The sequence below is a fragment of the Nannospalax galili genome, unplaced genomic scaffold (assembly GCF_000622305.1).
Source record: "Nannospalax galili isolate Female #2095 unplaced genomic scaffold, S.galili_v1.0 scaffold23, whole genome shotgun sequence".
NCBI classification, from domain to species: domain Eukaryota; kingdom Metazoa; phylum Chordata; class Mammalia; order Rodentia; family Spalacidae; genus Nannospalax; species Nannospalax galili.
In genome coordinates, this window is record NW_008350771.1 from 1983290 (window position 1) to 1997690 (window position 14401).

At 45.5% G+C, this 14401-nt stretch overlaps 1 protein-coding gene across 1 annotated transcript; it reads left to right on the forward strand.

The window, feature by feature from the left end:
- Positions 1 to 3689: 3689 nt before the first annotated feature.
- Positions 3690 to 13853, forward strand: Rpa2 (replication protein A2). The gene is made up of 9 exons (XM_008847970.3): positions 3690 to 3819; positions 3977 to 4098; positions 5601 to 5702; positions 6343 to 6456; positions 7655 to 7729; positions 7930 to 8046; positions 11519 to 11626; positions 12040 to 12134; positions 13163 to 13853. The coding sequence occupies exons 1-9, from the start codon at positions 3810 to 3812 to the stop codon at positions 13245 to 13247; spliced, it is 828 nt and encodes a 275-aa protein (XP_008846192.1). The 5' UTR covers positions 3690 to 3809; the 3' UTR covers positions 13248 to 13853.
- Positions 13854 to 14401: the final 548 nt, after the last annotated feature.

A 14401-nucleotide genomic window follows, 5' to 3' on the forward strand; every position in this document is an offset into this window, starting at 1 on the left:
GCCCTTTCTGTCCTAGAACCTTACCTGTGCATATAAAGTCAACACCTGTGGCAAAGTCCTTGTGAGAATGGGTCCACGTACCAGTGACCTTTGGGAAGCCAGACTGCAGTTGTGGTAGATCTGAGGTTCAAGTCCACAGAGGGCTTACTGCAAGAGCAGGATTGACAGCCTGAAGATAGCATCTACAGATGCTACTGCCCAGCCCAGTGCTCCAAAGCACTGTATGTCACACTTCTGCATTCATTCATTAAACTCATTCACTCGCTCATTCAACAAATATGAAGGAACTCCTGGGTGCCAGACACTGTGCCAGATTCTAGAGAAACAATAACAAAGATGGTTCATAGTTTAGGGAGAGAAATGGACATTAGACAGATTTCACAGAGCTAAATATAAACTTAGAACTGAGATGGTTCCAATGGGGATGCCATCCTGAGGATCTTGAACATCTTCCTTTCAGTCATCGAGAGCCACTGAAGATTTTGAAGCATGAGGGTGAAAAGGCCGTAAAATAATTGGTAGGGAAAGAATGATCCGAAAAGGTAAACTTTTTTGCCACTTGGGGGAATTTTTTTTAAATGTTATATTTATTATTTTTTATGAGTGTATTGTCTATATATACATGTAAGTGCACCTGTGTCATGCAGTGCCCATGGAGTTCAGAAGAGGTTGTTGGATCCCATGGAACTGGAGTTATAGATGCTTGTTAGCTGCTATGAGGGTGCTGGGAACCAACCCTGGATCCTCTACAAGAGCAGCCAGTACTGTTAACTGCTGAGCATCTCTCCAGCCCTGGGGCAAGGGTGGATACTTGGGATAGGGTCTTGCTATGATGTATCCAAGGCTGGCCTCAAATTCAAGATCCTGCTGCCTCAGCAATTTCTGGGATTATAGGCATATAGCACCATACCCCACTAGGAATAAATACCTAATGACAGTATCTGAGAGACTTCATAGTATACCATAAAACACACACACACACACACACACCTCTAAGCTTGGTGATTTGTGATGCTGTGTGTGTCTGTCTCTCTGTGTCTGTGTACGCACATGGAGATGAAAGGTGTCTTCCTCTGTTGTTCTCTATCTTATTTTTTATTTATTTATTTATTTAATATATATAATGAATGCTTTGCTTGCATGTACGTGTGTACCACGGTCATGCAATGCCCACAGAGGCCAGAAGAGGGCATAGGATCCTCTGGAACTGGAGTTAGTGCCGGTGCCAGCCGGCCAAAACGGACAGTACCTGAAAGGGGGAGTGAGGATTGAAAGAAAGGAAAGGAGACAGAAAAGATGCTTGGGAGGGCTCACAGTCAATACTGCAGCCTCGATTTATTTCAGTACTGTCTTTTTATACAGAAGAACTCAATTAGTTACAACTGCTGCTTTTCCCCACCTGTATCTGAGGGTCAGGGAGCGGTCAGATCAAAGGCTTCCACTATTGCAGGTGTTGTGAGGCTCTCCATATAAACATATTCCTCCTAATAAGGCAGATTAGATACTGGTGTGCATAACACACACTCAGTAAACAAGCCTGACACAGCTCAATGATTAGCGGCTCCCGACAGGACAGTTGTTAGCTACCAGTGGATGCTGGGAATTGAAACTGGACCTTCTGGAAGAGCACTCTTATTCATTGAGCCATCTCTCCAGCCCATCAGTTCTTTTCTTTTCTTTCCTTTTCTGGCCTTTTTGAAACAGGGTCTCCCTGTAGCCCCAGCTGGCCTGAAACTCACTATGTACACCAGGTTGGCCTCAAACTCAGAGATCCGCCTGCCTCTGCCTCCCGAGTGCTGGGATTAAAAGCATGTGCCATTGTGCCTGGATGCAGACAGTGCTTTTAACCACTGAGCCATCGCTTCAGCCCCAGATTCAGTATTTTTTGACAGAACCCTAGTTGACATTTCAATGTGTGACCAAGTTCTAGTGACTACATTGGTTGATAGACTCTGTCTTCCTATGTTCAAATGAAGACTCCAACAACTTAGCCCCTCTGTGCCTCAGTTGTCTCATCTGTAAAACTGGGGCAAGACTAGTACCTACATATCTCACAAAAATCGAGTTAATAAATGTAAAATATAGGACTGGAAAGATGGCTCACGTGTTAAGAATACTTGCTGCTCTTCCAGAGGACCAGTGTTTGATTCCCAGAACCTACATGGCAGTTAACAACTGTCCCTATTTCCAGTTCCAGGGAACCTGACACCCTTTTCTGGTTTCTGTGGGCATTGCACGCATGGATGCATTTACATACATGCAGGCAAAACACTCATGCAATATTAATTAAAAGTAATAAATTTGGGGGGGGTTCTTTTTGAGACAGGGTCTCCTTGTAGCCCCAGCTGGCCTGGAACTCGCTTTGTAGACCTGGCTGGCCTTGAACTCACAAGCGATCCGCCTGCCTCTGCCTCCCAAGTGCTGGGATTAAAGGCATATGCCACCACACCCAGCCAAAAGTAATAAAATATTTTAAAAAGTAAATGTATAGGGCTAGAGAGACCGCTCAGCAGTTAAGAGCACTGGTTGCTCTTGCAGAGGACCTGGGTTTGATTCCCAGCACCCACATGGCAGCTAACAACTGTCCTTAACTCCAGTTCCAGGGGAATCTGACACTCTTCTGATCTTCAAGGGCATTGCACAATAAGGGTGCACCTACCTACATGCAGGCAGTACACTCATACACATAAAATAAAAATAATAAAATATTAAAAAATAATAAATGTTAAGTGTTAAAAAGTGCCTGTAATTTCAGAAAAAGCACTTAAAATGGGTTAGGAACCCATGGACTATATTTGGTTAACCATTGAAGTATTAATAAACGTTTAAAATTTTTTTCTAAAATTTTTACTTTGTGAGTGCAAGTGTGTTATGCTACTACACATATGCGGAACTCAGAGGACAACTTTCAGGAGTTGGTTCTTGCTGAGGCAGGACCTCTCCTTATTTCTGTAGCTCTGTGTACTACAGGCCTGCTGGAGGGTGACTCTCCTGACTCAGGCTCCCATCTTGCCACAGGTGTGCTGGAATTACAGATGTATAATCCCATCTGGCTTTTTGTAGATTCTAGGATCAAATTCAGACTGTCACTCTTGCTTGGTAAGTATTTTATTTTAATTAATTTGTTTTGAGACAGGGTTTCCCTGAAGCCCCAAATAGCCTGGAACTTGCTTCGTAGACCAGGCTAACCTTGAACTCTAAGCGTCTTTTTTTAAAAACCATCTTAGTGTGTTTTGCGTGCATGCAAGAGTGTGTAGGACCCCCTGAAACTGGAGTTGACAGTTGTTAGACGCCTTGCGGGTGCTGGGAACCGAACCCAGGTCCTTTGCGAGAACAGCTCCAAACAATTTCACCACCTCCCCAGATCTTTAAATGACGTCTTAAAAACAGCCCGTTTGGCGGAAATAATAGGGCGCAGATCAAAGGAAGTGACGTACAGTGTCCGCCTTGATGGGGGTTGGATTACATGGCTTGCGGAAATACTGTTTTTAATTGGCTGTTTACTTGAAACACCATCCTATCAACATCTCACAGTCCACTTCTTCGCCAGGAGGGGAAATTGCCCTCAGTAAAGATGGCCACCCAGGCTTCTGTCCCTACTCTGGGCAGTGCGCTTTTCCGCAGCAGGTCCTAGATACCGGAATAAGCGTCAGATCCGTGAACATTGATTGGCTGAAGCCAGAAACGTTCTAGACGCCGATTGGCTCCGTCCTTCGCGGGAAGAAGCTTGTGGCGCCAGTGCAAAGTAGCTACAGAGTGGCCACGACACTTCGGAGGACGTCGCGGAGCGCGCGGACGGAGCGGCCACGATGTGGAATAGTAATACTGGGGCTGCGAGGAGGACAAGGCGGGGGCGGCGGTAGGCCGGGGCGGTGGGGAGGCCCGGGAGCCCGAGGGCGGTGTCTGCGGTATGGGCAGCCCAGGCGGTGGGCGGCGGTGAGGCTGCGGAGCCTCAACGACCCTTGTTCTCAACCAGGTGGATTCGAAAGCTACGGCGGTGCGAGCTATGGCGGCGCGGGCTACGGCGGAGCGAGCGGCTATACCCAGTCCCCTGGGGGCTTCGGGTCGCCGACCCCGTCGCAGGCAGAGAAGAGATCTGTAGGTGCAAAGTTGCTGTTTTGATGCGCTTCGCCACGTCCGGAAAAGGGAGGGCGTGGGGGCGGGGTGTTGAACAAAAGCTAGCGCGAAAGCTGTGGCTGACTTGGCTGTGGCTCGCATAGGGAGGTGCTGTACATTTATTATTTTCAACTTAGGTTTTCTTAAGTGTGTTTGAGCGCGCATGCCGCGGGCCCGGGTGGAGGTCAGAGGACAACTTGTTGGGTGTCGCTTTTCTCCTTCCATAGAGAGGTCCTGAGGTCGAGCTCGAGTCTTCAAGCTTGGCAGCAAGCACTTTTACCCGCCCAGTCATTGCTCCAGGCCCCTTTTAACAATTAAATTTTTTATTTTATTTTGTGTGAGTGTATTGCTTCAATGTATGTAAGTGCACCTGCGCCATGCAATGTCCCCAGAGGTCAGAAGAGGGTGAAGGATCTGGAACTGAAGTCATGGGTTGTTAGCCACCATGGGTCCTCTGCAAGAGCAGCTGGTGCTCTTAAACACTGAGCCGTCTCTCCCAGCCGCCTATTTATTTTTGGGACAGGGTCTCACCAGGTAGCATTACCTAGCCTAGAACTTGATATGTAGGTGAGGCTACAGCTCACAGAGATCCCTTTGCCTCTGACTTCTGAATGCTGAGACTAAAGTGATCTGCCACACTACCCACTTTTTATTTTTTATTTTATTATTATTATTATTATTTTGGTCTTTTTGAGACAGGGTCTCCCTGCAGCCCCAGCTGGCCTGGATTGGCTATAGAGACCAGGCTGGCCTTGAACTGCCTCCCAAGTGCTGGGATTAAAAGCGTGTGCCACCATGCCCAGCTTATTAATTAAAAAAAATTTTGAGGTCAGACTAGCTTTGACCTTGATACGTGGTCAAGGATGGCCCTGAACTCATGATTCTCCTGTCTCTACGTCCCAAGTGTTAGGACTATAGGCATGCATGACCACACACCACTTACATTATTTTAAATATTTATTTTTATTTTATGTATGTGAGTGTATTGCCTGCATGTGTGTAAGTACACCTGTGTTGTGGCAGTGCCCGAGGAGATCAGAAGAGGGCATTGGATCTCCTGGAACTGGAGTTATGGATGGTTGTTAGCCACCCTGTGAGTGCTGGGAATTGAACCCAGGTCCTCTGCAAGAGCAGTCAGTGCTCTTAATCACTGAGCTATCTCTCCAGCCCAGCTGGGATGTCTTCTTGAAGGTCTGTCTGACAGCAGGTTATCCTGCCTCCACTCTTCCCTACTCTGGCATTTTGGTGAATCCAGTGCTGCTCAAACTTACCTATTGACCAGGCGTTCTGACGTCACGGATGAATGTGGGTTTGAATTAAATTCAAAAGTGGCATTTTAAATGTTTCTGATCTTCACATTCCTGTGAAGCAAGGACGATGTGGTTTTGAAAATTCAGTGTTGTGGCATATTCAGAGTGCTTGATGAATGACAAGGACTAAATGAGTGCTCTCTTTTCTCACTTGATTCTGTGTGTACTTTTCAGAGAGCCCGAGCCCAGCACATAGTGCCCTGTACCATATCTCAGCTGCTTTCTGCTACTCTGACTGATGAAGTTTTCAAAATTGGGAATGTTGAGATTTCACAGGTACGTAAAAAACTTTGCAGGAGAGCCGTTTTGTTAGAAGAAATAAGAGGCTGGAAAAAATGGCTCTGTGAAAAAGTGCTTTGATGTGTAAGTAAGAGAAACAGAGTTTGGCTCCCAAGATCCATGTAAACCACCAGGCACTGCTCCCTGTATGCCTGTAACCCTAGAGCTGTGGGTGTGAGAGACGAGGATACCTGGAGTTTGCAGGGTGTTGGCCTAGCTCTGGGTTCAGTGACAGACACTGTCTCAAGGGAGTAAACTGAAGAATGATAGAGTAGGACACCCAATCCTCCAGCTTCTGTACAGGCACACACACCTTCCCACTCACATGCACATGTGCCACAGAGGCATACATGTATGCCCAAAGAAAAATGGAACAAAGAAATCTTGCTGCATTTAAAAGTATGTAAGGGGGTGGGGCTGGAGAGATGGCTCAGCAGTTAAGAACACTTCCTACTCTTCCAGAGGACCCTAGTTCTGTTCCCAGTACCCACATCAGCAGGTCACAATTGCTTGTAACTCCACCTCCAGGGGATTTAAGCCCTCTTCTGCTGGCTCCTTAGTCATTTACACTTGGGTATATATTGCCTTGATTCCTAGGAAAACCAAATCCTGTTCTTTGTTTTGTTTTCCTAACCAGGTCATTATTGTGGGAATAATCAGACATGCAGAGAAGGCACCAACCAACATTGTCTACAAAATAGATGATATGACAGCTGTACCCATGGATGTTCGCCAGTGGGTTGACACAGATGTAAGTGACTGCTTTTGGTTCAAGGTGGGGTTACTTTGGAACTCTGGATGTTCAACTTTAATCTTTTGGAGGTTTTTCTTAATATAAAAGATAAGATACCAAAGGTAAAGCCCATAAAGGTTAAATAGATTTCACTACATAAAATAAAAGCCTTAAATTTCCCCAAAATACCATGTACAATTTAAAGATAAGTGACAGGAGAGCATAGAAGGTAAGTTCTAAGAAAAGACTTTTATCCTGGTCACCACTCCATCTCCAGCACTTAGAACAGTGCATTCACACAATGGGCCTTAAATAAATGAATGAATTGTATTTAAATGAGTGAGAAGCGTACTGATAGATTGAAAACATGTTTTAATAAAAACTGCACAGCATGGGCTGGAGAGATGGCTCAGCGGTTAAGAACACTGGTTGTTCTTGCAGAAGACCTGAGTTCGAATCCCAGCACCCACGTGACAGCTAACAACTGTCTGTAACTCCAGTCCCTGGGGATCTGACAGCCTCTTCTAACCTCCGCAGGCATTGTATAACACGGGTGCACTTACCTACATGCAGGCAATACACACATACACATAAAATAAAAAACAATAAATTTTAAAATAAATGTCCCTATATCTTAGAAAAATGGGTAAAGAAAGATAAGTAATTCATAGAAGACCAGGCAAAATACCAGCAGGAAGTGCAGACTTGGTAAGCACTGAGATGCCACTTTTTTTTTTGAAGCAGGGTCTCCCTGTAGCCCCAGCTGACGTGGAACTCACTATGTAGACCAGGCTGGCCTTGAACTCACAAAGATCCTCCTGCCTCTGCCTCCCAAGTGCTGGGATTAAAGGCGTGCACCACCACGCCTGGCTTTTTATATTTTTATAGATGGTCTCACTGTATTCTTTGCTGGCTTGGAATTTGGGGCTCTTGCCTCTGCCTCCTGAGCACTGTGATTATAAGAGTAAACCAGCCATCAGCTCTTAACTGTTGAGCCATCTCTCCAGCCCCCAAAAATTTTTAAAGTGTTATGTGTGCAAGGCCAGGCATAGTGGCTGCATGCCTTTAATCCCAGCACTTGGGAGGTAGAGACCAGAGGATGTGAAGTTCACAGTCATCCTTGGTATATATTGAATTTGAGGACAAGCCTGGGTTATATGAGACCCTATCCATAAATAAATAAATATTTTGTGACATGTTTATATTTTTCTGTTAGGATGCCAGTGGTGAGAACACTGTGGTTCCTCCAGAAACATATGTGAAAGTGGCTGGCCACCTCAGGTCTTTTCAGGTAAAGTCCAAATAGGATGATAGCTACAGGACCGGGAGATGGCTTAGTGGGTAAGGTTTGCTGTACCAATGTGGAGACCTGATTTGGGGTCCCAGAACCCATGGAACACGTCTTGGTAGTACACATCTGTAATTCCAGTGTTTTGGCCTGAAATTAACTTGAATATGTTCATCCTTTGGTTCCATTTTCCTCTTTTGTAGAACAAAAAGAGCCTGGTAGCCTTCAAGATTATTCCTCTGGAAGATATGAATGAGTTTACTACACATATTCTTGAAGTGGTCAACGCACACATGATGCTGAGCAAATCCAACAACCCGGTGAGCAGCTGCACTCTGCATTGTTGTGCTTTTTTAAAAAAAAAATTTTTTATTATTTTTATTTTATGTGTATGCGTGTATTGCCTGCAGGTAAGTTAAGTGCACCTGTGTCGTGCGATGCCCTCGGAGGACAGAAGAGGCTGTCAGATCCCCTGAAACTGGAGTTATAGACAGTTGTTAGCTACCATGTGGGTGCTGGGATTTGAACCTGGGTCTTCTGCAAGAATAGCCCGAGTTCTTAACCGCTGAGCCATCTCTCCAGCCCCCCTTTAGTGTTTTTGTTTTTTTTAAATGTTTATTATGTATGCCTGGTGTGTGCTATACCTGCAGAGACCAGAAGAGGGCATTGGATCCCCTGGAGCTGGAGTTAGAGATAATTGTGAGCAGCCTGGTATGGGTGCTGGGAACTGAACCAAAGTCCTGGAAGAGCAGAAGGGCTCTTACTACAAAGCCATCTCCAGCCCAATAGGTTGCTCTACTCTTCTAGTTTTTATCACATTGAAATTTTGAATGTTGAGCCTCAAAAAGGCATTACCCAGGTCCTCAAGAGATTTCTCCATGAGCTCTGCCACTGTATTTGAGTCTAGGTTGGACACTCATGTTTCTCTAAGAGCTAGTAGTTCCTTCTGATCCCTAGACGGCTGTGCTCACAACTCCGGGATTTTTAGTCTATACTGAGAAAAAGCTTCCAAACAGATAGTATTTTGCTTTCAACCAATTGCATTATAAAAACACCTCAGAACAGTGGACATTGGTGAACATTTGTGGACTGGATGATCTCTTACCTGGATAGAAGTTCTCCTAATGCGTTCCACCCTGTTCTCATGTGCTGTGATTACACAGTATACGTGAGCGTCTGTCATTCTCTTTTTTTCCAAGATTTATTTTTATTTATAATTACGTGTATGCTTCTGTATCTGTGAGGATACGTACGTGAGTGCAGGTGCCCAAGGAGACCAGAGGCTTTGAATCTCCTGGAGCTGGAGTTACAGCCAGTTATGAGCTGTTTGATGTGGGTGCTGAAAACTGAACTCATGATCTCTGCAGAAGCTGTTCATGCTCCTAACCACTGAGCCATCTCTCCAGTCCTCTCTGTCGTTTAGTCTAATAGATAAAACAGAAAATACTGTCCACCGGGCAGTGTGCAAAGACTAAGGGACTTGTGTAAAAAACAGTGCAGTTGGTGTAATAATTGGTAATGGGTCAAAAGCTGAAGCCAAGCAGCTGGGAAGATGCTTTAGGTAAAGCGCTTCAGGATCTGAGTTTGATCCCCAGATCCACATGTGTGCAGACATGTGTGTACACCCCCCAACACACATGCATAAATCCTTTAAAAATGTTTACAAAGCAGGGCTTGATGACTTCTTGTTGTAATCACAATGCTAGGGTGTTGGGAAAGGGCAGGTCCTTGGGGCTAACTGACCAGCCAACCTAGAGTATTTGACAAGTTCCAGGCCAGGGAGAAACTGTCTCAAAAGAAAAGGGGAAAAAAAGTGGACAACACTGGAACCACCATCAGGATTGTCCTCTGGCCTCCACGTGCACATATGTACACTTAAATATATACACAAGCAAAGCCAAAAGAAAGAAAAGGACTAGCTTGGTTTGGACACTGTCAGGGTGTGGTCAGCAGGGATGGTGCCTACCACTGAGCCTGCTGACCTGAGCTGGATCCCCAGGCCCATATGGTGGGAGAAGACGACAACTTTAGCCCACTGTCCTCTGACCTCCATTTCACCTGTGGCACTCAGGCACACACATTTAAATGTAACAAAAAATAAACAGTACAGCAGAGCACAGTGACAGACTACGTGGAATCCCAGCACTGAGGAGGTTGAGGCAGGAGGATCTCAAGTTAGTTAGAGGCTGGCCTGGGCTAGCTACATAGTCTGTTTCAGGGAAAAAAAAAAAAAAAAGATAAAATACAACTTTGGTTTCCAGTTTTAAGTCTTGAATGCTTTTTTGTCGTTTTGTTTTTACTTTTGGCCTGGAACTGACAGTGTAGACCAGGCTAGCCCTCTATCTCACAGAAATCTGCCTCTGAGTGCAGGGAGTAAGGATATGTACTACCATACCTGGCAGTTCTTGGATACTTGAATGTCTAGATGTTTTGTATTTTTACAGGGAGCCACTTGAGGGTTTTAGGTAGAGTGGTGACACGATCATAGGAGTTGATGAATTGTAGCAATGGAAAGGGAGGTTGGAGCTCAAAAGGTTAGGAGACTAGGGTGAGGAGGATCAACTTGATTACTTGGTGGTAGGAATTAATAGTTCTGGAGAGTGAAGGTAGAAATGCAAAGATGACTGGGATCTACAGGACTAGATCTGGGCATAGGTTTGCTATGAGCCAAGATAATTCAGGGCAAACAAGTTTGAAAGGATTAAAGTCTCATACCTCGGTAGCTGCCAGTAGTGAGGATTTGTAGCCTAGGCAGAGGTCTGCAATGAAATCCTCAGGGAACTGGCAGCCTTTGGGAAAGAGCCAGTGAAGGATACTGAGAAGATAGAGGTTGAGAACAAGTAAGAATATCATGTGAAGCTTAGCGGAGACATTGAAGGGGAATGGTCGGTAGTGTCTGCTTCTGAGAGGTCAGTGATGAGGGCTGGCAGATGGCTCAGCAGGTAAAAAGCACTTGCAGCACAAGCCCAATAAACCTGAGTTCAGTCCCTGGAATCCATGTGACTCCATCCACATTAAGTTGGAAGGAGAGAACCAACTCCAGAAAGTTCTCCTCTGGCCTCCATATGTGTTGTGGCATGTGTACCCACACAAGCAGATTATGCACACATAAAATAATAGAAAATTTAAAAGGTTGTTGAGTAGCTGAAAAATCATTGGTGACTTTGGTAGGAATAGCTTCAGAGGTGTATTTGGGAGAATCCAAATAGTGGGTGGGCAGATAGGAGTAACTAAAGAACCCTCCCCTCCTTTTTTTGGTCTTCATGAGACGGTCTCCCTGTAGCCCCAGCTGGCCTCGAACTCACAGAGATCCACCTGCCTCTGCCTCCCGAGTGCTGGGGTTAAAGGTGTGTGCCACCACGTCTGACTGAGCCCACCCCATTTTTTTTTAAGAACTTTTTTTTGTAGTACTGGGAATTGAACCCAGAGCCTTGGGCATACGAGGCAAGCCTGCCAGTAATCTGCTTCCTCAGACAGTCCTTTCCTCTCCCAGCAGTGTTCCGTGACAGTAAGTGCTTCATGACTGAGTTGCAAGGAAACCTTTATAGCTGTTCTCTGGGTAACTTTCTTCTCAGTGCTCTTTTCTCCCCTGGCTCCTTACACCATGGAGAACCAGGAGTATCATCTTTCTTTTTCTAATGTACTTCAGAGGGGAAGAGTATTTGACCTTTCTGTGTAAACAGTTACTGGGAAAACTGCTTAAATTGTTTCATAGCTGCTTACTAACAAGTTATTTGAAATGGGTTTAATTTGATGGATTTTCTAATGTTCTGAACTCATTTTCTAATTCAGCCACCAACAGGGAGAACATCTCTCAGCAACCCAGGAATAAGTGATTCAGGAAACTTCAGTGGGAATAGCTTCATGCCAGCAAATGGCCTCACTGTGACCCAAAACCAGGTAAAGTGCTGAATGTTTCCAGAAATGCAAAGTATAGACAGTGAAGTCCTGTGTTTGGGAGGGTTTTTTTGGGGTGTGGTGGTTTTGTTTTGAGATAGGGTCTCCCTATGGTTCCATCTGTCCTGGAACTTGCTATGTAGACCAGGCTGACCTTGAACTCACAAAGATCCACCTGGCTGGGCTTGGGGGTGCATGCCTTTAATCCCAGCATGCAGGAGGCAGAGGCAGGCGGATCTCTGTGAGTTCAAGGCCAACCTGGTGTACGCAGTGAGTTCCAGGAAAGCTGGGCTACAGCTGAAAATGACCCCCCAAAAAAACAACAAAAACAAAAGATCCACTTGGCTTAGGACTCAGGTTTACATAAGCAAACTGATCCAGAGTAGTTGCTAAAGCCTTTCTACTTTGAATTCCAGGTGCTGAATTTGATTAAGGCTTGCCCAAGACCTGAAGGATTGAACTTTCAGGATCTGAGGAAACAGCTCCAGCACATGCCTGTAGCCTCAATCAAGTAAGTGTTTGCATACCATGACTTAAGAGTTTCAGAATTATGCCCACTTCCTCTGTCCACACTTTCCTGGTAATGAGAAGTGAGTTTTAAAAGTAAAGCTGGAGCTGGGCACGGTGGCACACACTTTTAGTCCCAGCACTTGGGAGGTAGAGGCAGGCGGATCTCTGAGTTTGAGGCTATCCTGATCTACATAGCGAGTTCCAGGCCAGCTGGGGCTACAGGGAGACCCTGTCTCAAAAAAATACCAAAAAAAAGTAAAACTGGCCAACCTTGACTGCATGAAACCCTGTCTCCACACAAAAAGAAAAAGGGAAAGCTGTGGATTGCAGCTGCTGAGGAGTGGATGAGCTATGAAGAGATTTAGAGAACTCGGTAGGCATTGCTCTTGCATCCTCATTGATTGTTCTGGGCCTGCTTCCATTTCAGACAGGCAGGTTCCTGGTTCTCTGTCAAACTGAGATCCGAGATGGACTACAGATAGGTGGTACTCACAGTTCAGACCTGTAGGCCTAGGGAAGAAAGACATTCTCGGTTGCTGTGGGGAGGAGGCACAGAATCACTGAGATGCTGGGTAAATACTGACTTACTGATACGGACTCTGAGGACCTGAAGGATTCGAAGGTGTCATACTGTTCTGCATTCTCTTTCCTGTCCAGAGGGGGAGCAAAGAGAGTTTCAGTCTGGTGGAGAGGCCTGACTCAGAGACGGGGAGTTGTTCCCAGTACACTACGTGTACAGGCTGGCCACAGCTCGGGGCTTTGTCTCACTGCGTTTAGTGTTTGAAGTTAGGTCCTCTTTCTATCTTGCCTTCCACAATTTGAGAAAGGGACCCAAGGCAGCCCTAGTGGCCAGTCTGGGGATTCTCAGTCCTGTGGTCTTAACTGACATTTTTCTCTGTAAGAGGCTTCTTTGAACAAAATCACTGAACTCTTAGCTGAGATACAGTGTGGAAATAAGTGGTGTTTGCTTACTGCGCCATATTTAAAAGGGACTGGTTTGAAAATGATCCCCCCTTTTCCTCTTTCTAGGCAAGCAGTGGATTTCCTGAGCAACGAGGGGCACATTTACTCTACTGTGGATGATGATCACTTTAAATCCACAGATGCGGAGTGACTGAGTCTCATTGGTACGGAGGTATTTCCAGCTGGACCTGTTTTCAGAGTCTGTTGTCTGCAGCTGTGCATTTGGCTTGTGGCTTTAGAAAGGTTCCCTCTGTAGACGGTCCCAGTGGAAACTCACTGCGCTCCTGCTTTGCCACTTAGTTCAAAAGGAGAGAAAACTGACAAGGAGGTAAATCAGGGTAGGATTTCTTAACAGAAACTCCAAGTAAGACAGTTCGGACCCCAGGATGGAGGGGGTGAAGAAGCACTTCCAGAGCACAGCAGAACTGTTTCCTGTTGGTCATAAGCAGTATTGGGCCTGTGGGCAGACAGCCAGGGAGCCACCTCCTTCTGCCTAGTTTCTGTTTGTTTCCCAGCTGGCCTGGAACTCACTGTGTGGACCAGGTTGGTCTCCAGTGCTGGGATTAAAGGTGTGCATCCCCACAATCAGCCTGTGGCAATATTTTCAGAATTGCACTTTCTTTCCTTCCCCTTCCTGTGGCTGGAAGTGGGCTTATGTGAACATGTTCTGGAGTGCAGTTTCACAGGGCAGAGAAGAAACTTACTGCATTTCACATAAAATAAGTGTGTTCGTGTTTAATAAAACCATTGCAGTAGCTTTCAAAATGTTCTTGTTTTTCTTTCTAAGCTGGTGTGATTGCTACCTTATTTTTATGTTTTACACTTACTGTATGGAGGTTAGTTGCAAACTTGCAGCAGTCCATTCTGTTCAGAATGTGTGGAGTTGGTTCTCTCCGAATGCATTCCAGGCTCGGCAGCAAAGCGACGAACACCTTTATCCACTGAGCCATTTTGTCAGCCCTAGCAATGGCTGCTTCTGTTATCTGAGGCAGTGTAGCATCCTAATGGTAAACATCTGGCTGTTTTCTCTACAGAGTGCTTCCTGTCTGAGGAACTCTGCATATACTTAAACAAAGCCTAGCCAAGCAGTTACTAGCACATTTGGACAAAGGAAACGACTATAAACAGGAAAGAAGAAAACCATACATTTCAATGAGGAACGTACAGTAGATACTTTCATGAGTTATTGGTGAGCAAAGGTATGCAGTGGTTCTAGGTAGACATCTGATAGAATTCAGATGATGGCGAATGGTGGCATACATCTTTAATCCCAGCACTTGGGAGGCAGAGACAGGCAGATCTCTG

Bases quoted from the DNA above. Each gene is read 5' to 3' on its own strand.
- Rpa2 (XM_008847970.3), top strand. The intron at 6,457-7,654 runs GTAAGTGACTGC...TTTTTCTGTTAG, and splicing joins GCCAGTGGGTTGACACAGAT to GATGCCAGTGGTGAGAACAC. The intron at 7,730-7,929 runs GTAAAGTCCAAA...CCTCTTTTGTAG, and splicing joins GCCACCTCAGGTCTTTTCAG to AACAAAAAGAGCCTGGTAGC.